The 23,260-nt window shown below is 31.4% G+C and overlaps 3 protein-coding genes and 1 long non-coding RNA gene across 5 annotated transcripts; 1 reads left to right on the top strand and 3 right to left on the bottom strand.

The window, feature by feature from the left end:
- Positions 1–2,698: 2,698 nt before the first annotated feature.
- LOC133870257 (uncharacterized) lies at positions 2,699–4,084 on the bottom strand. The gene is made up of 3 exons (XR_009900666.1): positions 3,908–4,084; positions 3,077–3,365; positions 2,699–2,943 (listed from the first exon to the last, which is right to left on the bottom strand). It is a non-coding gene; the product is annotated as an uncharacterized LOC133870257 (long non-coding RNA).
- Positions 4,085–9,977: 5,893 nt separating this feature from the next.
- LOC133871216 (EG45-like domain containing protein) lies at positions 9,978–11,476 on the bottom strand. The gene is made up of 3 exons (XM_062308615.1): positions 11,299–11,476; positions 10,259–10,529; positions 9,978–10,161 (listed from the first exon to the last, which is right to left on the bottom strand). Exons 1-3 carry the CDS (start codon positions 11,462–11,464, stop codon positions 10,140–10,142), a joined length of 459 nt encoding a protein of 152 aa, XP_062164599.1. The 5' UTR covers positions 11,465–11,476; the 3' UTR covers positions 9,978–10,139.
- Positions 11,477–14,375: 2,899 nt separating this feature from the next.
- Positions 14,376–19,141, bottom strand: LOC133870217 (cytochrome c oxidase subunit 6b-2). 2 transcript variants are annotated; one of them, XM_062307301.1, is made up of 5 exons: positions 18,995–19,141; positions 17,741–17,829; positions 17,558–17,639; positions 14,892–14,967; positions 14,376–14,708 (listed from the first exon to the last, which is right to left on the bottom strand). In XM_062307301.1, the coding sequence occupies exons 1-4, from the start codon at positions 19,001–19,003 to the stop codon at positions 14,914–14,916; spliced, it is 234 nt and encodes a 77-aa protein (XP_062163285.1). In that variant the 5' UTR covers positions 19,004–19,141; the 3' UTR covers positions 14,376–14,708; positions 14,892–14,913. The 2 variants fall into 2 exon arrangements, with proteins under 2 accessions (XP_062163285.1, XP_062163284.1); XM_062307300.1 differs by having other exon boundaries at positions 14,376–14,714; positions 18,995–19,140.
- A 2,388-nt stretch (positions 19,142–21,529) lies between these two features.
- Positions 21,530–23,098, top strand: LOC133870526 (tetraspanin-15). The gene is made up of 2 exons (XM_062307687.1): positions 21,530–22,144; positions 22,796–23,098. Exons 1-2 carry the CDS (start codon positions 21,530–21,532, stop codon positions 23,096–23,098), a joined length of 918 nt encoding a protein of 305 aa, XP_062163671.1.
- The last annotated feature ends 162 nt before the right edge of the window (positions 23,099–23,260 follow it).

Genomic DNA, 23,260 nt, shown 5'->3' with positions numbered 1-23,260 from the left:
AAATCCAAATTAGATAAAAACCTAGGTGCTAAATATAATTTTTGCATTTTTAGAACTATTAAACCCAGTAACAATCAAAATGTACATTGATTCATCATATATAATGTAATAGCCAAAGTAATTTAGGGCTTTTGAGTAATTTTACAAAACTTTGAAAAAACAAAAACAAAAACAAAATGAACGCAGTTTTTTTTTTTTTTTTTAAACTATGAACGCAGTTATTTCTTAAAGTTTCTAAGACCTTCGTGACTTTTCCTTTTGTTAATAAGTTAAAAAAAAAAAAAAAAAAAAAAAAAAAAAAAAAAAAAAGGGAAGGCAGAACGTGTGGGAGAGGAGAGAAGGAGAAAAAGAAAGAGAAAAATGATAAAAAGAAGGAAATTAATGAGGGGAAGAGAAAATAAGGAAGGAATAGAGAGAGAGGAGAACCAGTGGAGGTAGAAATTTCTTCTTCAAAGGGAAAATTTTATTGTCTTTAATTTATTTGATGATTTTAGTGGTTTGGAAAGAATTAAATTGTAGTTTGATAGTGTCTTTGATTATGGAGAAAAGATGGGTGTCTGAATTTTTTATTGGGGTTTGATTTCGGTGTACTAAGGTAGAGTTTCTGTTGAGATTGATCTTGAGTTGCTAATTAGGGCGTGAGAGAGCAGAAAGAAGAGATAGAGAAAGAAAGGAAAAGAGAAAGAGATCGAAAAAAAAAATGAGAGAGGGAAGAGAGGGGGAGCTAGTCTGGTTCGGGGGAGAGAGAGAGAGAGAGAGAGAGAGAGAGAAAAGAAAGAAAAGAAGAAAAAGAAGAGAAAGAAAGGAAAAAAAAAAAAAAAAAAATCACGTACAGACGTGAATAAAAAAAGAAAAAGGACAAATGTAAGAAAAAGACAAAATTTGGAAAATGTGAGAGATAAAAGATAAAAGTGAAAGAAAAAAAATAGGCTTTTATGAATTTATAACTTAAATAATATGTATTTTTTATTTTAGGTATTGATAATTAATTATTTTATTTTTAGAAACAAGTGGCATACGCTGAGGTGTAGTAAATCCTCGTGGTAGTGGTACAGGAAATTAAGGTAAGTAGAACTGATTAATTAAGGATTTTATGAAAATAATATGCCCAAAAGAAAGATTTTCAAAATAAAATGTATTTTGCTGTATATACATGTGCATATATGTCTTATTGTCATTGATTCTCAAAATAAATGAGAAATTTTTAATAAATCATGCAAATAGTGAGTCAAGCTTTATTTTAATACTCAATATACATAATATTATATTTGATATAGTGGTGCCATTGTGAAATTTTATAAATGCGAATTTGAATTGATTGATCTGGAAAAGCGTTGGATTACCAATGTGATAGATGAGAATTTTATGATAAGATATGACATTTTGTTTTCAGAAAATGAAAATTGGCACTTTATGTATAATTTTCGGAATGATTCAGCTATCTGTAAGCACTTTGATTATGATCTGAAAACTCCCTATGGCATAGTAAAATTTATAAGCTCGGTATCGAAGCTAATTCTTGTATGAGGATGCACGTTGACTGTCGAGTGTTTAGGTCCTAAATTTTGGGATCGTGCAACTATGTGTGATTTAGAGGAAGATGCAACATAGTAATCGGTCATAGATGAATTTCTCACAAATTATATGAGCAATCTCATGGCTAGAGACTCCAAAGAGGGTCATTTCTTCTTGCCCGAGAAGAGGTTTTAGTCCCAATATGGGAACCGCACAAGCCAGTCAAATAGGATAAAAACGTTTGACAACGAGTGTATGACATTTGGGAGATGGTTTTAATAGATTTGAATTATTTGCATTATTTTATTGCTCACAGTAAAAATGGTTACTCATGTGCATAAATTATTCTCATAGTAATTGAATGTTACAAATGAAATATTTCATGTCTTATTTTGAAAATATTGATAATTGTTTTATTAAGTTTTATGCATAATTCCAATTGGTAAACGGCTCGACATCACTCCCTTGATTAATTATTTCTATTTACTGAGGTTACTCATTATATTTTTATTTGCATTTTTCAGAGATAGCAAAGACTCTTAATAGTATCGATACCGGAGAAATTTGAGGATCCTAGAGCTTAGCAAAACGTTGCATATCTTGAAAAGATTTTTGGTGACTAGTTAATTGGAAAAAACCTATGTGATTTATTTTTTATGTATAGGTTTGGTGTATGTTTTGTCAACTTTTCAAAAATATGTAATAATGTAATAAATATGTTGAAGTGGCTTATGAAACTTATGTGAGATAATAGAGATGATTAAATTTTATTTGGGAGCTAGAATCCAGATTAAACGATCTTTGGATAATATTGATTGGTGCTTGAAGATTATAAATGCCCTGGTTAACCTGTGGAAATTATTGTGATCGATCCATTTGAGGATATTAGAAATAAAAAGTACGCTTCTAAGTAGATTTTTGGGTTGGGGTGTTACAAGTTTGGTATCAAAGCTCATGTTAAGATTCTATAGACTTTTGTAGATAGGAACAATTATGTTCGTTCATAAACAGTACATAAGGTTTAATATATAGTGTAAATAAGTAATTCTATAAGCCATATTTTTATCTCATAATTATCTTACAGTGTTAATAAGGTAGTCTCAATCAACCTTTAGATCATCAATCATTAAAAAATAAATATTCAAAGGTTAGTTAGGACCACTACATTCACATTGTAAGATAATTGTAGGATAAAAATATATATATTTTCTAACATTAATTATTTACAAAGCCTTTAAAAGCAAAAAAGTGCCTAACATATTTAGCTAGTCCCATATTCCAACCAGTAGAAGTTGTAGAACGCATAAAAGAGAGAAAAAAAATGCTGAAAATTAGCCGAAGCTTCTTGGCTCAAAGGCTAGAAAATGAGCCATCGTGATTTCAGTATCATCATAACTTGCCCTTACTAGACCTTCTCAATTCTTCCACCTGTATAACATATATAATTAACCAGACAGTGAATAACGTTGCATGTCTACAATATATATATCTTCTATATATGCACGTCATGTCTGAGGGTGTTAATTTTGAGCATAACTTACTTAATTTTAGCATAACTTACTTTGTTTATTACTCTTCAAAGTACTCAACCTTAATTACTCCAGCACTGAGATTAGCAATCACAGAGAAAGCATCTTCTGAAAGATTAATGGTTCCCCGGCATCCCTGTGGACAATAATCAACAATTCTGACCACAACAGCGGCATCCGTACAAGGTTGTGGTGCTTGGTTTGTGGCACCAGTACAGTACACCAAGTAAACTTTCCCACATGCTGCCCCATTTTTCCATAAAGCATCACTTGCTCCGGCTATAAAACTACCATCATCTCTATATCCGTCACATGCAGAGGCTGGCAAAAGAGATTGAAATTACTTCGGGGTTTTAGTTTTTGTATAATTAGGACTCAGTTTTGACTATTTTTTTTATCGACTAAAACTTTTTAAATAAATAGTGATCATTTAACATGGTATTTGAATAAACCTCTTAGTCTCATTTCAACATCCCCACACATGAGGAGATCGAGTGTACGTTAGAATATAAAATGAATGATTAAAGTCACAATTTTTTATAAACTTAAGCTTTCGAGACAATTGGTATATAATTTAACAAGGTCTTAGCAAAGAAAAACTATTTCCATATGCCTTCAAAAGCTTATATAACCCTTAATTCCTTTATCAAGTCTCATTTGATATTCATATTGACTATTACAAACTGAATTTGTTCTCATGACTTTTTGTGTGAAAAAAACGTATATATACCTGAATTTTCCAGAAAGCTATATACAGATCTTTTTACAACTATTTAACCCTTTAATAAATAAATAAATAAATATATATATATATATATATAGACACACACACACACACACAATTCATAGTTATATGTACTCACGAACGTAAGGAGGCTTGTAGAAGCTGGCCGTCCCTTGGTAAGTATATGAAGTTGAAGCAAAACATATGATGGTGCCAAAGATACACAGAACTTGAGCATTTAATATTCCCATTCTTTTTCCCTTAGAAATGCTTGAGGATAAATATATATAGCCAGTTATAATGAAACTCCTTTGTGATAGGTTTACTCCATTTTATAGAGACATATTAACATGTAATGACCATATTCATATGTAACATATAGACCTTCATCCAATTATCGGTTTATAGCCCTATTCTTATACCAAGGGTTATCCCAAACCATCATGTTATGCTATACTTCCTCAATCAGAAACCTTTGGTATAAGAATGGGGTTATTTATTTATTTTATTTTATTGAAGGGATAAGAATGGGGTTATTGTTATTGAAGAATTAATATTATATAAATAACATAACAAAACTCAAAATCAGTGCATGGCTTCTCGGTGAAGCAATTTCTTTTTAAAATCATTGACCATGTCCCTTCGACGCGCATGGGACAATAAACTCCACAGATTTTTTGAGAGAATTCTTTGATTTGATAAATAATTTAATGGGTTTTTTTATTACATTGCAAACTCACCTATAAATATTAGAAAAATACTTGTAGAAAAAGTAAACATATTTCTAGTAATGAAAGTAAACATAATCCCAATAAGAAAATGAAATATTTGTAGAGAAAGAAAACATATTTCTAGCAGTGAAAGTAAACATAATCTTAGTAAAGAAAAAAAAAAAAAAAAAAAGCAAATAAATAAAGCAAATCTAGTCCTAGTAAAGAAATAAAATAAAATCTTAATTGTAAATAAGAAAAAAATAAAATAAAATTTCGGCTTAATGATCAAGTCTTTCCTTTTGTACTTCTATTCTCCGAGAATATGTAAAATTCTAACCAAACGGCGCTGCTCCAATATTATTTTTGACATTTTCCTATATTTCGTTTTCACCAAAAATATGAATAAATTCTGCCTTACATCAATATCTCTATTTTTTTTTTTTTTTTTTTCCTGTAAATCGTAATTGAACTATATTACTAATTGATAGTTGCTTGTTAAGGTAGCACAATATTTTTCAAGTCACAATTTTTTATTTTTTTTTCTTTTTAATTTTTGGGTGAGTAGATGCCACTTTGTTATATTTGCATTCCATGAGAGTGATGAAGCTCCCAGTGTTGTCTTATTGTCATTGATTCTCAAAGTAAATGAAATTTTTTGAATAAATCATGTAAATAGTAATTAACAACGAGTTTATGACATTTGAGAGATGGTTTTAATAAATTTTCTGAATTATTTGCATTATTTTATTGCTCACAGTAAAAATGGTTACTCATGTGCATAAATTATTCTCATAGTTATTGAATGCTACAAATGAAATATTTCATATCTTGTTTTGAAAATATTGATAATTGTTTATTAAGTTTTGTGCATAAATCCAACTAGTAAACGGCTCGACATCACTCCCTTGATTAATTATTTCTACTCACTGAGGTTGCACATTATATTTGATTTACATTTTTCAGAGATAGCAAAGACTCTTAATAGTATCGATACCGGGGAAATTTGAGGATCTTGGAGCTTAATTAGCTAAAGGTTGCATATCTTGGAGAGATTTTTGGTGACTAGTTAGTTGGAAAAATCCGATGTGATTTTTGATGTATAGGCTTGATGTATGTTTTGTCAACTTTTCAAAAATATGTATAGAGTAAATATATTGAAGTGGCTTAATTATGGAACTTATGTGAGATACTAGAGATGTTTAAACTTTATTTGGGAGTATTAAGATTAAATGATCTTTGGATAATATTGATTGATGCTTGAAGATTAATTATAGATGCTCTAATTAACCTGTGAAAATTATTGTGAAAGATCCATTTGAGGATATTGGAAATAGAAAGTACGCTTCTACGTAGATTATTGGGTGTTGGGGTATTACAAGTTTGGTATCAGAGCTCATATTGTAGACTTTTGTAGATAGGAAATGATATTGATTTTGACTAGGGTAGTAAGTTTTCAATTTAAGTTCGGATTTTGATAGATTCTTGTTATAGTGGTATGGTTACTTGATAGGATCACTATATTATTATTTGTACTTTTGATTAAATTACTTCGGGGATTTAGTTTTTGTATAATTAGGAGTTAGGACTCAGTTTTAACTAGTAGCTGGCTAATTAAAATATATACTTGAGGTTATATTAGATGATTAAACAAATGGTTAAATTTACTACTATTTTTTTATCAACTAATGAAAACTATTAAAATAAATGGTAATTTAACATGGTATTTGAACAAATGTCTTACATAGTCCCATTTCAACATCCCTACACATGAAGAGAGGGTATGTTAGATAAAGTTAAGCTTTTGAGACAATTGGTATGTAATTTAACAAGGTCTTAGCCAAAAAAAAAAAACTATTTCTATATGCCTTCAACCTTAACCCTTCCTTTAATTTATACCTTTATATATCAAGTCTCATTTGATATTGATCCTGGATCATCGTGAATATAAATGAAATAATTTGATAAACTCCGGAGGGGGGAGGGGGAGGGGGAGGGGGAGTTTATGACACATACATATACAGAACCTCCCCCCCAGTTATTGTTCCTCTTTCTCTTATAATTCTCCTTTCTTTTGGAAAAAAATTATTTAGCAACATTTTAGACAAAAATTAAAGCTAAACATTTTGACTTTCACAAACTGATTTTGTTCTCACTTTTTGTGTGAAAAAAACGTATACCTGAATTTTCCAGAAAGCTATACATAGATCTTTTTACTACTATTTAACCCTGTAATAATATATATATATATATATATATACACACACACACATAATTCATTGTTATACGTACTCACGAACGTAAGGAGGCTCGTAGAAGCTGGCAGTCCCTTGGTAAGTATATGAAGTTGAGGCAAAACATATGATTGTGCCAAAGGTAAGCAGAACTTGAGCATTTAATTAATATTCCCATTCTTTAAATTTTTCCCTTAGAAATGCTTAAGGATAAATATATATATATATATATAGCTAGCTATAATGAAACTCCTTTGTGGTGCAAAGCAAAAGGTTTACTCCATTAATTTTAAAGAGACATATTAACATGTAATGACCATATACATATGTAATATATAGACCTTCATCCAATTATTGGTTTATAGCCCTATTCTTATACCAAGGGTTATCCAAAACCATCATGTTATGCTATATATACTTCAATCAGAAACCTTTGGTATAAGAATGGGGTTATTTATTTATTTTATTTTATTGAAGGGATAAGAATGGGGTTATTGTTATTGAAGAATTAATATTATATAAATAACATAACAAAACTCAAAATCAGTGCAAGGCTTCTCGGTGAAGCAATTTCTTTTTAAAATCATTGACCATGTCCCTTGGGCGCGCATGGGACAATAAACTCCACAAAGTTTTTGAGAGAATTTTCTAATTTGATTAATAATTTAATGGGTTTTTTTTATTATATTGCAAACTCACCTATAAATAATAAAAAAAAATACTTTTAGAGAAAGTAAACACGTTCCTAGTAGTGAAAGTAAACATAATCCCAATAAAGAAATGAAATATTTGTAGAGAAATAAAACATATTCATAGCCGTGAAAGTAAACATAATCCTAATAAATAAATAAAAAAAGGAAATAAATAAAGCAAATATAGTCTTAGTAAGAAAATTAAATGAAACAAAATCTTAATTGTAAATAAGAATAAAATGAAATAAAATCCCGGTTTGATGATCAAGTCTTTCCTTTTGTGCTTCTATTATTTGAGAACAACTAAAATTTTAATCAAACGGCACTGCTCCAATATTATTTTTGACATTTTCCTATTTTTCGTTTTCACAAAAAATATGAATAAATTCCGTCCTACATCATTATCTCTGTTTTTTTTTCTTTCCTGTAAATCGTAATTGAACTATATTACTAATTGGTAGTTAGCTGTTAAGGTTTTTCAAGTCAGAATTTTTTATTTTTTATTTTTTATTTTTGAATTTTTGGGTGAGTAGATGCCACTTTGTTATATTCGCATTCCATGAGAGGGATGAAGCGCCTAGTGTTGTCCGTTGAATATAGTTACGAGTATCCCAAGTTAGCTAGGTAAAATATTTAGTGTTGTAAAATTATTTTGACTGTCCAAAAAATTCTTGGTGATACTATATAAATATAACATTAAACAGAAAATTAACAATAAGATAAATAGAATGCAAGAGATCGAATAAAATTAGATGAAAGAAAATCTCACAAAGTTATAGAATCACGCAAGAACGTTGTTTTTATAAAGATTGATTTTGTGCCACTTGGAGTGTTCAATTTAGTGCGATTGGGTTTCTTGATACTCAACCTCCTAAGATTAAATTATAGCGTCGACATTCGTCAAAGATGCACTTCCAAATACGAAGGCAAAATAAATAACCTTCTATCAAAGTGGATGATAGATTTCAAGAGTATTTTGTAAAAATATAATATCAAATCATATTCTTCACCTACCGCACATATATGGGTATCGATCCCTGATTGTATACGATCGAGAAAACATATATATCTATATATTTTTACAATTCAATCCTATTACTTTTTGGTTAAGTTGTGCTAGTCATGAATCTTTGTAACTGGTTGTTTTGTTCAACAAATTTATTCAATTATCTCTTTCACAGGAGTCGAATAGAACCAAACTATTATGACTTCAATTCTTTGCAAATTCGACTTTCAACTCGAAATCCTTAATCTTCACCCTTTAATTTGACATTCAATTGGAAACCTCACTATTATTCCTTAGACAGTTTTTTTAATGAGACCATGATCATATAGAAAACCACTCAACCCAAATCCTTAAGCCCTTAAGCCTATGATATATATCCATTTCGCTCATATATATATATATATATATATATACACTCAAAAATCTCATGATTCTCATCATTGTTAAAAAACAATCTTCATTCGTCACATTGACTACATTTTTCTTTAATTAATTAACACAGCTCTAATACCACTATATATTAGGGAGCTCGATTCATTCCTTATGAAGTTCTTTCAATGAGATCATATAATTAACATATTAAGACTCCATTCAACCCAAAAATAGTTTAAGCTAATAATAGATTTTCCAGTGTGAAACTTAAGGTTTAAGGAAATTAAAAAAAATATTCCCGATTGTGTTTTTGAGACACAACAGTATTTGCTCAGAACATGTTCATATATTAGGAGTCACAGAAAAATGATGCATGTCCAAGCTTTGGAGCAAATCCTAGATTTCTTCGTTCAAATCCTAGATTTCTTTTTCATTTTCCAGATGTAAATGTGGTTTCAATATCACATAAGTACTTGCATTTACTAGACCTTCTTAATTTTTTCGACACTCCATGACATAATTATTGACACAGTTATTATCTTTTTTTCATTTTTTGTTATTTTAAAACATCACAAAACCATGTTAGCATCTGATTTTGTGGTCTTTTTTTAAAAAAAAAAAAGTCAATAATTGTGTTTTGGGTGACAAAATATCACATCTCTACTTATCTTTGTCTCGTATGTTCTTAAACGGGCATTTTTGTTGGACTACTATGTATTTATCAAAATTCAAATTACATATTGATTTCTTCCCTCGCATAAGCAATGATGTGTTATTTATGCAAAAAAAAAACATTAAAAACAAGATCTCGTGAAATAGCTTTAATAGTTATATATATGTATTGTACTGGTGCAATAACTTTAATGAACGGCCTAAAATCTACAACATCATCCAAGTTGAAAAAAAAAAAAAAAAAAAAAATTTGTATATGTTTTTTAGCTATTTCTGATCCTCGCCCACCACCACCTCTCCTTATGTTCCTCCGCCACCTTTTCTACCGTCGAGCTCTTATTATGTCACCTCTCTTCTCGTTGTCTTGACGTACAAGATAGTTCAATCACCTTTGGGGTGGCCAAACCACCTCATTGGCTAAGGAAGTGGTTTAGCCACCTACACTACGGGACTATGGTGAGAAACTAATAAATTGCAGATGTTATTACTAAAGGATAAGGGCCCTCATTCCATACTTAATTGCTTATAGAAAGAAAGAAAAGCCCCCTTCATTTCATCAATCAATACGCCTCACACACACATATATATTGTTTCATCAAATTTGTAACCTTTACATGATAAGAGTGTTTCTAGCTAGATGTACGGGCCGGGTATCTCCACCAATGACTATCATCATAACTTGCCCTTAGTAGATCTTCTCTGGCCACCTGCGTATCATAAACATAAATTAATAGCAAGTGAATGATATTGCGTGCATACTTTGTGCACTAGAATGTTAATTTTGAGCGCTTTAGCTTAGCTTACACAAAATATTCAATCTTAACTCTCCCAGCTTTGGGGTCAGCAATATCAAAGAAAGCTTCTTCAGAAAGATTGATGGTTCCGCGACATCCTCGACAATAATCGACAATTTGAACAAGAATGTAGCCTTGCTTACAAGGGTGTGGTGCTAGGTTTGTGGCACCAATACACTTTATCATGTAACATTTCCCACATGCTCCTCTATTCTCCCATATTTCATCACTTGCAGCAGCTATAAAATTACCATCATCTTGATATCCATTACATGCAGAGGCTGGCAAAAGATATTGAAAATTATTCTTCGAGGGCTTAATTCTTAAAATAGAAACCAAATTTAATTAACTAGTAGCTAAAACGCATTCTTTAATTAGGTTATACTTCATATCTAAATTAAACTTGAATTTATGTATACAAATCAAACCCAACAACGGTACAAGTTGTGTTGTTATGTGTATTTAATCATTTAATTAATATTTTAACATTATGGGATATTAAACTTTAGTGGCGAATCCTTATAAACTAAAAAGAAATAAATTAAGAAGAAAAAAACAATTACAATATGAAACACAATCATATACAATTTCCAACTGTATATACAATAAAAGAAGGTGAAGTACAAGTATTAAATTAAACACACTCATATACATTTGTGAAGAATTGATGACACAATAAAAAACAACTAATAATTGAAGTAAACTTAATTATAGTAAACATATAGGAAAAATTACACTTAATTACTCTCACAAACTACTATTTAATTTTTAGTGTCCCCCAAACTTTAAAAAGTTGTGATTAACTCTAAAAACTACCTAGCCCTGCTTTTACTTAACTCCTTCCGTTAGAATTTTTGTCAAATCCAACAAGAAATGGGTTACGTGTGATACACATGATTGAAAATAACAATAATACCTCTGCATTAGATAAAAAATTTAAAATAAAAAATAAAAAAGTGGGAGAGAGACCCACAATCTGACCATGGGTCTTAAGGATCCGTGACCCGAGACCCACAATATACAAGCATATATATATATATATATACTCACGAATGTAAGGAGCTTTGTAAAAGGTGGCAGTCCCATTCTTTTCCACTAGGGTAGCATCTGAAATTGAACAAAAACATATTATGGTACATACAACAATTAGAACTTGAATATTTGTTCCCATTTTTTTTTTCCCTTTGAAATACCTAAAGATATGTAGTACTTTCATAAAACAAAAGGTTTAATCCCTTTTATAGAGGCCTTTTCCCACTCATCTCTTTCAAATTATTCACAAGATGTATATATATTATATACAACCCTATTCTCACATGAAGGACCAAGTTATCTAATTATTACTATCATGTTATATTATACTTTCTCAGTTAAACATCATTATTGGACAATTTTCAAGATAAATACTATCATGATTTTAAATTTCATTTATTATTATTGAAGAATATTATATTAACAATATCTTAACACACAAAATTTGTGATTTCGTGCAATACGATGGTTTTCGGGTGAATCGGCTTTTGGTTAAAGTCATTCACCAAGTCTATTTGGCATGGGCAATGACGTTTCACATTCGTTATATACTTTTTTTTATTCGAAAATATTCAAATTAATTAACTATTTGATTAGTGAATTTTTGCCCTATTAGTTGGGGAAGAGAAGATGTTAAAAAAAAAAATACTAATAAAAATAATAACGTATCATGATATGCACAGAAGAAAAGTGATAATTTAACAAGGGGTCATGTTTTTCCGAAATTTTTGAGAGTTAAGAAGTCATTACTTTTTTATGTTTGAATGTGATTAGGCGTCTAATCAGAAACAAAGAGACTAAAGTGTAATTATATATGTCTTCAAATCAGATTTTGAAACTTCGTCACATACACATTGTGTATTTTGCAATGGAAGGTAGCATACATTAGGTTAAAAATAGGAGCCGTTATAGTTCGAGTATATACGCAAAGCTGCTCACAGGATCGAGTATATTTTGCGATATATGTTAAAGTATTGATTAGATAATAATTAAATTTAACTCTTCATATATATCTCCTTAAGCTTTTTGAGATAAGTGGTGATTTAATAATCTACGTGTTGAACCTCACTTATTAAAACATAGTTTAAGCCTACACGTGAAGAGAAGTATTAAAGTATTGATTAAATTGTTAATTTAGTTCATCATATCAGCTTAAGAGAACTATAAACTCTTTGATGCATGATAAAAGAAAAATAAAAGAAAATATGGATAAATTTTATGTTGAACAAAGTTTTACTGGCCAACATTAAAGTATGGTAGACTCTCACCACCAAAGGGAATATGAGTCACAACTCAATGAAAGAAATCTCATCCAAGTTGTTTAGAACTTTAATAAAATACTCCATTGATAGAACTTATAACGTTACCTCACCTTATATAACCCACCAACTGATGATACCCGCAACGAAAAACATAAATATGCTAAAAATATTAAAAATAATAAACTTCTTTTGAGTATGAGACACCACAACACTGTAAAGATAAAGACAGCAATACTACTCCCACTAATAGTACTATTAAGAGGAGAAATGACTCATTTGTCTTCCTATGAAATAAAGAGAATGTCGATGCAAAGGACGAGCAACCAAAATAAGCGATAAACATGAGCTTCTAAGGTATTTTGATTGTATAGTTTTGGTTTAACTAGATGAATATCCTGACATATAGATATGACTGATGTAATTATTTGGTTGATTATGATATTTGATTAAGATTGTAAGTCTAAGTACTAGTGATCGATGTAATTATGTACATGTAATATGTTAATGCTTTAATGCTCTAGTGAATATTATGGATAATGCCTTTAGTTTAAAGAAAAAGCAAAATTTATACCAATTTTCGCTGCATGTTTATGGTAAAAAAGTGGCAGTAATGCCTCAGGGTCATTATGAAACACACACACACACACACATATATATATATATATATATATATATATATATATATATATATATATATATATATATATAATTATGCGGATGCAGTATTAACAACAAAAAGCCTCCAGATCGATGTATATATATATATACAACCCAATTCTCACAATTATATAATAATGATTATCATAATTTGAAATTTCATTTATTATTATCGAACAATATTATTTGTATAATGACTTTTGAGTGAAACGGCTTTTGATTGAAGTCATTCAACAAGTCTATTTAATTAGCATTGGCAATGGCGTGTTGCATAAGTTATCCTTTGTTTTATTTAGGAATATTCAAATTAACTAATCACCTATTTGATGAGTGAATTATGGCCCATTAGAAAGGGGAAGAGCTAACTCGTATCCTTGCTAAATGGTGAGATCATCCTTAACGTACGTACAGTCGTTTTAGAGCATTCACTTAAAGACAAGTTTTAGTACACTCAAAATTCTCTATTCTTATTTCTCTCTCAAAACTTTCTCTAGTTTTAAAAATCCGTGTCTATCTTTGATAGAATGGAAAAATTTGAGGGTGTTTAGGTTTGGTTTCGTTTGTGCAAAAAGTAACCAAATTGCATAGATTTTTTCTGAGTTCCAATGTATCCTAAAAACACAAAAATATATATTTTTACAACTCAATCCTATTACTTTTTGGTTAGGTTGTGCTAGTCATGAATTTTTGTAACTGGTTGTTTTGTTCAACAAATTTACTCATTTATCTCTTTCACAGGAGTAGAAACTGTAGAATCGAACCAAAATATTAAGACTTCAATTCTTTGCAAATTCGACTTTCAACTCGAAATCCTTACTTAATCTTCACCCTTTAATTTGACATTCAATTGGAAACCTCAATATTATTCCTTAGTTTTTTTAGTGAGGACCATGATCATATAGAAAACCACTCAACCCAAATCCTTAAGCTTATTATGATATATATCCAATGTGTGACTTAATTGCTCAACAATCTCATGACTCTCATCATTGTTACAAAAACAATCTTCATTCGTCACATTGACTACATTTTTCTTTAATTAACACAGCTCTAATACCACTATATATTAGGGAGATTTATCCCTTATGCAGTTTTTTCAATGAGATCATAATATAATTAACATATTAAGACTCTATTCAACCCCTAATGATAGATTTTCCGGTGTGAAACTCAAGGTTTAAGGAAAAAAAAAAATATTCCCGATTCTGTTTCTGAGACACAACAGTATCTGCTAAGAACAAGTTTATATATTAGGAGTTACAGAAATATTATGTCTGTACAAGCTCTGAAACAGCTGCTCCGTTCATCATTTCCTCCTAAAATCGCCCCAATCTATTGAAAACCAAGAACCAAAGGGAACTCATCCTAGTTTGTTTTATTTCGGGTTTCAAACTATCATCAAATGAATTAAATATGCATGTTTAAGAACAAACACAGGTCGGTTAGCTTCTGGGGGTTATGGAAGAACAAACCAAGCCAACGAGGGTCGTTTTATTTGTGAAGATTCAACTGTATCTGCTCAAAACAAATTCATATATTAGAACATAGAAAAATGCCAGCCATTTTAAGTTAGGGGCAACATGCCCACATGCAATAATCAACACAATTAAATGTTCAATTAATTCAAAGAGAACTCGATTTGCGCCTTATTATTCAATTCAGCTTAAAGAAAAGGAACAAGCAATGCACGACCATCTAAGGTGCTGATGCGACATCAAAGGGGGCCTGGAAAAGATCCGCTCTCCCTTTGCTCGTTCCACCTCTCAACCTGCAGCAATTTAAGTCAAAAAAGAATTAGTCACATAAAATGGCAGATATTTTCCAAATTTCCAGTTCATAGGTAAACGGCGACCAATTCCACGCACTGGGGGAAAATATACAAGTTAAGAGCTGTGAAGATAGAAAATGGTAGAATAGAAATCACCAACCAAAGGACATGATAGTTCTCTTGAGATAGACAACTTCTGTCCCAAGATGCTGAACTTGTTATCATAGAAAGCTTTCTATAGTAATTTTCGTGAAGAACACAGTGCTGACAAGCCCTATCTAGGGACAAAGGAGTATATGAATAATATCCTCAGACATAATTCTAACATTATCCAAATTATCCCCATCAATTTCTACATGCTTCTATATTCTTCACAACTCTACTGCATAAAAAGTTGAGTAGTAAAGTTTTTAGTTTCATGGGCATTATGTTTGATCATGGTGCCAACTGGCACTGGCAATGTAGAAAAGACGCCAGGTAATACAACAAATTCAACGTATTTAAAATTATCAGTACTCAGTCTAGGGACTTTGACAGCCCCCACCCCTGGCACAATATCTTTAGATAACAGCCGAACTTATAATGATTTCTTTAATTATGAATCTATAATACAGCAATGGGATTGCTTGGACGTGTGCATTGGGAGATATTTTAACACTGGATCATATTTCATCAAGGAATATGATTCTTGTGAATTGGTGTTGTATTTGTAAGTTTAGTGAAGAATCAATTGAACATCAATTGCTTCATTAGTTTTTTTCCTGAGCAAAACATAATAACCATTACATTAAAACAAAGTAAAACTACAAATGGATGAGGCGGGTGACCCCAACAAACACCCCAAAAATAGCCATTACAACTTACAAGGCATGAAATTAAAACTACAAATAAAACAGAAAATAGATCCAAACAAATCCAGTCTCATAGTTACTTGACCAAAAGGCCAAGGAGAGGGCCACGATGGTGGTAAGAGATGCAATCCGAATAATGGCTCACCACTGAAAAAAGGGTGCATTGATGGTTATTGTGATGTAGCAGTCAATGAAGATCACATTTCTCACATCCTTGGACAAAGGAGCATGCTCCGCAACAGTTTTGGACAAAAGAGAGGACAATTCTTACTTTATGGAGGAAGGAGGTGGGGATGGCTCTTTGAGGAAAGATCTAGAACTGGACACCATCGGGGAGGGCAGCAGGAAGCTGCTCATGGTCGATTTGGGAGGCCAATGGAGGGGCACATACGTGGCGGAGGTGAACGGGCAATTATAAATTTAGCTTCCATCTTCCCACAAAAGAAAAGAGAAAAAAAGAAGGAAAAAGAGGAGAGGGTAGAGGAGGAAGAGAGGGCAGGAAGGAAGGTGGGGAGAAGCAGATGCTTCTCACTCCTCCGTTTGCCTCAGTGATGGGGAGTTCAGACGGCAGGAGTTTTTTTTTGGGGGGGGGAGGGGAATGGCTTGTGAGAGAAGCTTAGAGGCGAGTTTATTGTTTCATTGTTATATTCCAAGAGATTTGTGGTCTTGCATTTTGTTTATTTGGGGTTCAGTGCCTTGAAGGTTGTTGATTTTTAATTTCTATTAGAAGGGTTTGTTTGGACGACTTAGTAAAGGATTAGTATGAAATGCTACACCTCTATGAATAATGTGGACTATTTTGAGGGAAAGGAACAATAGGACCTTTAATGCTATTGAACTTTCCATGCTTCAGCTTAGGTCTTTATTCTTTGAGATCATTGTATGAGCGAATGCTTCTTTTTGGATTCATCCGGTTTTCTCCTTTTTCTAGATTTCAAGGACAGGATGAACTTTGAATTAATTACTCAGATAAACCTTTTGTCCACATCATGTATGCTTAAGGTATCTCCTCTTTCATAATAAAATTTCATTACTACTTATCAAAAAAGAAAAAAGAAAAAGCATTACTGATTTGTTACCCCTGTAATATATCATCAAGTGTAAAATAACAATGCTCTTGAAACAATTGACCAGTTAAAGCAAGAGTTTAAAAGAACTATTCACCATCATTGTTTCAGAGCCCCTGTCAGATCATCATAAGTTTGTGCAAATGTCAAGATGCATGGACATCGTGAACATGAATATTGAAATAAGAGCAAACAGAGGACTATAAGCAGCTCAGATTGATCATAAAACTAGAAAAGGCTGGTTGACTTGATCTATACACATCAAAAGATGACAATTGATGACACAGTCAAGGGGCACAAGGCTAAAAGTCTTGAAAGTTGACATGGCAAAGAGGCATTGCATTGCCATTCCAAGTTGGTAAAAAGCAGAGACTGGCAATAGTTCAAAGTTATTTCATGATTCCCCAATCATACCAAATTCATGCAACTCAAATGTTAAATATAACACTGACTGCTAACTGAAGACAGTCTCCTTACTGGACCATTCAAGTTATTAAACCAGACAAGAAAAGTTCAAAAGAGTGTAATTATGTTTTACAACACACTTCACGATTTAAAAAATCCAATGTCTTTATTAATCATTTGTTGCTATAAATTGTGGTACATAAGGAGCATACAACTAAGTAATTTTTTTAGTCAATTGCAGCAATACAATAAGCTAGGACTACTCACCCATTCACCCGGGCAGAGGGAACGATAATACTTCGCAAATTTCTCACATTCACCAGACTCTTCACCTTTTGCTGTCAAGCACCTGCAATTGAAGTTGGCTTTTGAAAAAGAAGAAGAGGAAAAATTGAAAAGAAAAACTCTGCTAATAAGTTTTCAGTGAACACAATAGTTAGTAAAATGTACCTGTGAAACTCAATGTAACGAGTGAAACAGTGTCTGGTTTGATTTGTTGTAGGGAATCGAAAATCAGCAGGGGCTGTTTTCAGCTCAACCTGAGAGCAAACAGCAGAAACATTGAACAAGTCTAAAAGTATGTAACAAGTAAGAAAACAATGATGAGCTTATAACAAGCTTATCACTACAGTTGAAAAACGTTGATTCAACCCATATATGACCATGGCAAACAGATCTAAACCTTTGCACCTTTGATCAATATAATGCACTGCATAACAATATTTTTGATTGTCAACCAGCAGTAGGCTGAACAGGACTAAATATTTAACAAACAATCACGACATCTTTAAACTGCCATGGAATCGCATACTATTTGTTAGAAGCAATACATTGAAATTTTGGATTCACGGTATTCAGAAAATCTGGATAAATCCTTTATGGGACACCTTGAAATTGGACATAGAAGCTCTAGCAGGAGAAATGCAATTACAATTGAATTTCAATTACAACCCAATTTGACAAAGTTCCTCAAACAATGTTAACATTCTTCTAAACTGCCAAAGACAAACACACCCAGTGTTCCTCAACGCAATTGATCAACACTTTCAGGATGACCATTTTAAGAAAAATGGTTAAATCCTCGGCCGTATGACAATAAACAATGCTACGAACATGCCATGTATTTCAATCTGAGATTCTCAGTTCTTTTCTGTAAGGCTTATAACTATAAACAACCACTAAAAGCCCAAACAACTTAGTTGAAAACTCAAGCCCACATTAACTAACATGCCCTCCAAATTAACTCTCTTTTTTTTGAGATTAGATTAACTCTAATCTCAATTTCTTTTATTTTGAACGAGTAATCTCAGAAAAGGATCTATATTTAATTGGAAAACAAAAGACCCTCATGCACCCAATATTTAATATTGAATGATTATCTCATAAATTCATAGAAATTTTATATAGAAAAATTTCACCTAAACCAGGAAGACCCAGTTCTGGTTAAAATTAACAGCTACAAATCCAGTTATACTTTTTAAGCAAACACTGATAAGTAATAAATCAATACCCAAAAAGAAAAAGAACAAGCAAAGATTCACAAAACCATAGACATGAAATGAAAATCCCAATCGGCAATCACCGTCAACCAACAAAGTTTGAGACTTTGAAATGACCAAAGAAGAACTTAAAATATTTTCTCGCTGTTACAAACAGAGACAGAGACGAAAAGAGGAAATGAGAGAGAGAGAATCGAAGCTTTACCTCCGCCATGAGTTGTCCGATAAGAGGAAAGCACACGAACGAGAAATTATGTGAAAATGGCAATATAAGGACTGGGCTGCCTCGGAGTCTCTCCGGTTCGTCCGGTGCGTGCCGCACAGAACACAATTATTATTATTATTATTTTATTTTGTTTTTTAAGAACTTCAATTATAACTATGATGTTTTGTCGCTTTGAAAACAAAGTACCTAAATTTTAAAGACCGTGAATTTAAAGTATTTATCTTTTAATTTTTTTTGTTTTGATTTTAACAATCCGTTAAATTTTTTATTAAATCCTATAAAATTCTCAAAATACCCCTAACCTCCTTTTTTAAGAATAAAAAGAAAATAATAGTTAGGATTTAAGTGTTAGTTAGAATTTAAAGAAATTTGTAAAAATACTTATGCATAAATCTTAGAAGAAAAAAAATTAATTTTTTTGTAAAAAAAATAAACATATGGATATTTTAGAAATTTTGATAAGATTTAACGGAAAATTCTAACGAATGGTTGAAATTGAAAAAAAATATAAAAAAAAAAATTGAAAAATAGATACCCTAAATTGACACTTTTTAAAGTTTGGTTACCTGACCTTTTTACAAAAGTGATGAAAAATCAGAAGTTATAAGTGAAATTTTTTCTTTATTTTTTCAATTCTTAATAACTGTATATAGAAATACTTTGACCTTTTTAAGAAAGTATTGCTACATATTATAGGTACTTTAATTTTATTGCTTAAACTGACATAGTAATGTCTATCAATTTTTTTATTTATTTTTTTAACAAAGACCGATGGATAAATAAAATAGGCTGAAAAGTATAATATGTAGCAATTTTGTTTTAAGGGATGACAATCAGGAAAAATGTTGTGAAACATATCCAAAGAAACAAGACAGCCCATGTACGTACGTATGGAAACATGTTATTATTTAAGGTTAATATTTAATAGAAAGTGAATATATATATATATATATATATATATATATATATATATATATATATATATATATATATATATGATTAGGGTAATGAGTAATGAGAAAGTTTGAGGTTGGTTGAATTATTTAGTGAATGGATCTTAGAGTAGAGTGGACGGACCCAATTAACTTTAATTAAAAATGTTCAAACAAACTAAGAGATCCAACAATTGTAGAAATTTTAATGCATTTATATGGATTTCAAATGACAAACAGTCCTCTTGTCTGATTTTTAACGGACAAGTGTTATTATGGTCACATTTAGATAGAATAGTTGCTCTAAGCGCTCTCTCTCTCTCTCTGCTTTTTTACTTAGAAAAATAAAAAATTTACGAACAACTTAACTAGAAAAATAAAAAACAAAAATGGCAAACGGTTTTTCTTGGACCTTCCATTTCCGTTCTTCTTAGTTCCACCAATATTTCAAAAAAAAAAAAAAAAAAAAAAAAAAATATTGTAGAATTGGAATTGACAATTTTTTGTAAAACAAAAAATTGTAGCCTTTTGAATCAAATTTCCAAACCACTAAGCTTGCCTTCATTTGATACACAAATCAAAAGATATGACAGTCTAGCTTACTCTGATTGGGCTTTGATCGAATTATGGGAAGGAATGTATATATTCATAAACTTACTAAATTCTTGAACTATCCATCTCAACCCTAAAGCAACTACTACAAAATACAATCCAAAACTCCCATATATTATATATTAGTTTAATTAGAGTCAAATGGCTTAGGTTTTTGAGTGAAGATGGTGATTATTAACATATAGTATTTTAAAAAGCTTTTTCTTAATATTTGCTTTTCATCTATATATATATGATAGTAAGGCGATCGAGAAACATGTAAAGAATTTTGACAAATAGGTAATAAGTGTTACTAAATATGGGGAATGTGTTGGCATCTCCATTACCCTCGATCAATATTGAAAAAAAGTTTGGAACTTTTGAAGCTAGCATCTTTCATCTGCATATAAGCAGGCTTAAAAATAGTTCCTATCATAATTTGTTGAGACTTGGTTTCATTGATAAATTAGTTGTTTAAAATAGTTATTATTTCTTTCTTTTGTACATTCAAACTTATTTTCAGATTAATATATGCAATTTAATTTTATTAAAGCACTGATCAATTAACGTTTCAAATTTAAGCTTAATTCTATTTTAATGTATATCTAAGAACAAAATTAATAATTTGATCTAATTAACCTTTGCCACGATTAGCTTCTTCTTATATATATATATATATATATATATATTTCAAACATTTAATTGCATGTGACAAGAATTTTGTCTAAATACGTACATACAAGATTGACTTCGTTTTTGTGAGATGAGAGAATCACGTAATATTTTCCTTTTGTTTTTGTCTTTTCTGTTTTTTTCAGCATCATAAGTGCAGTTAGTTAGCACTTTGACCTAGTTTTTACATAGATCCATCACAAAACTCTCCCTAAATAATCTCTCTTCAACCAACATAAGATGCACGTTTTTGTTTTTGACTTATTAAACACAAACAGAAAGATCGAGGTTAAAGCATATTCAACAGTTGAATATTAACATGGCACAAAATACTGATCTTGTAGAAGCAGTGACAGTGACCGTGACAGAGAAAGAAAATCAACCCAAAGGAGGAGGTTCCATGACGATAACAGAGATGGAAAATCAACCCAAAGGAGGTTTTTCGACGAGGGAGAAAGCAACAATCCAAGTAAAACTCCTAATAAGAGTATTGACTATTCTAACTTTCATTTTGTCACTTCCTGTTCTTGGCTCAGTTATATGGCTATTATATATGAGAGGCTATGACTGTGAAATTCTTCTAAGGTTGCCGAAGTTGCAGATGGGCATTGGCATTGGGTTGCTCTTTATTTTCTTAGTTAGCAATAGTGTTGCCTTCTTGCAATCTCGATTTCCAATGCCAGGACTTGTTGTAGTTATGGCGCCATTGATTGTTATGCTCACCATAGGGCTTGCCCTCACTGGGGCATATAAGATGGAGAGTCGGACAATTCCAGGCTCACCAATGTGGCTCAAGCTGAAGGTTCGCAACCAGAACAACTGGCACAATATCAGATCATGCATTTATGATACAGGAGCATGCACTGATTTGGTGTCAAGATCCTTTATGCTCAAATCATATGACTTCAGCATAAAAAGATTGTCACCCATTGAGGTAATTAATTATATTATTTCATTTATTTGTTTTAAATTTGCATGCATATTCTTAATTATAATGAGCCTTCTGACTATTGATTAATTGCAAGATTTTCTCAATCATCTCAGTTTATCTTCCACACCATTTCAGCTTCCTAAGAGTAGGAAGCCAAGAAAGTTCACAGATGTACAAATTTTGCGCCCATCTTATAGCAAAATGGGCCGCTTCCAAACTCTTCTATGGAAGCGCATTTCCCATCTTCCTTCAACTGCGTCTTTCCATTTGGATTGACAGTGGAAAGAACCCCATCTAATATGTTCAAGTATACCTCCCAGTATTGATTGGAAGATTTTCCTAATCATGATCTCAGTTATCTTCCACACCATCTCCTGAGCTTCCTCCTCTTAGGAAGCTAGCTAGGCAAGTTAACAGATCGATCTACAAACTTCTGCGCCTACTTTGTTGCAAAATGGGCCGCCTCCAGACTCTTTTCTGGAATCATTCCCATCTTCCCTCAACTACGCCTTTCCTGCATCTAGATTGACAGTGGAAAGGAACCCGTCTAATCTCTTCTTGTTTTTTTTTTTTTTTTTCTCTGTATTTGCTTGTATTCTTACGTCCAAAAAAATAGAAATTATAAGTGTTTATTTTATGTTGATATTTCTGAAGGGAGGCTGTTGCAAACCTCCATCAATATGTGAAATGCAATATGTAAACGCCACTTTTTGGGAAAAGGAAGATGGAGTAGTGAAAGATAAATCATATCCATATGACAGTGATTGCGATTCATGGAGCAATGATCAAAACGTTCTATGTTACAACTGCAAGTCTTGCCAAAAAGGATTCTTAAGAACATTACAGGGAAAATGGAGGAAACTTGGGTTCTTCTTGGTTGTGATGGCGTTAGTACTCATTGTTTCTCATTTCTTGTTATTCCTCGCCACTATGTTGGAGCATTTTGCCACAATTTGAAGGTGGCATTTTCTTTTGCAATTTGTCTTTAATTCCCTTTGTTTTGAGGTGTATGGATCTTCTTCTTTTAATAAAATTTGTTTTTATTATCTAAATAAGAATAAAGTAGTTGCTGTAAGAAAATTTAGAATTAATAACTGTCGATGCAAATCTCCTCTTTTA

This window comes from Alnus glutinosa, chromosome 6 (genome assembly GCF_958979055.1).
Source record: "Alnus glutinosa chromosome 6, dhAlnGlut1.1, whole genome shotgun sequence".
In the NCBI taxonomy this organism is placed as follows: Eukaryota; Viridiplantae; Streptophyta; class Magnoliopsida; order Fagales; family Betulaceae; genus Alnus; species Alnus glutinosa.
Note: the sequence above shows the minus strand (reverse complement) of the source record. Positions and strands in the feature narration are given on the sequence as shown.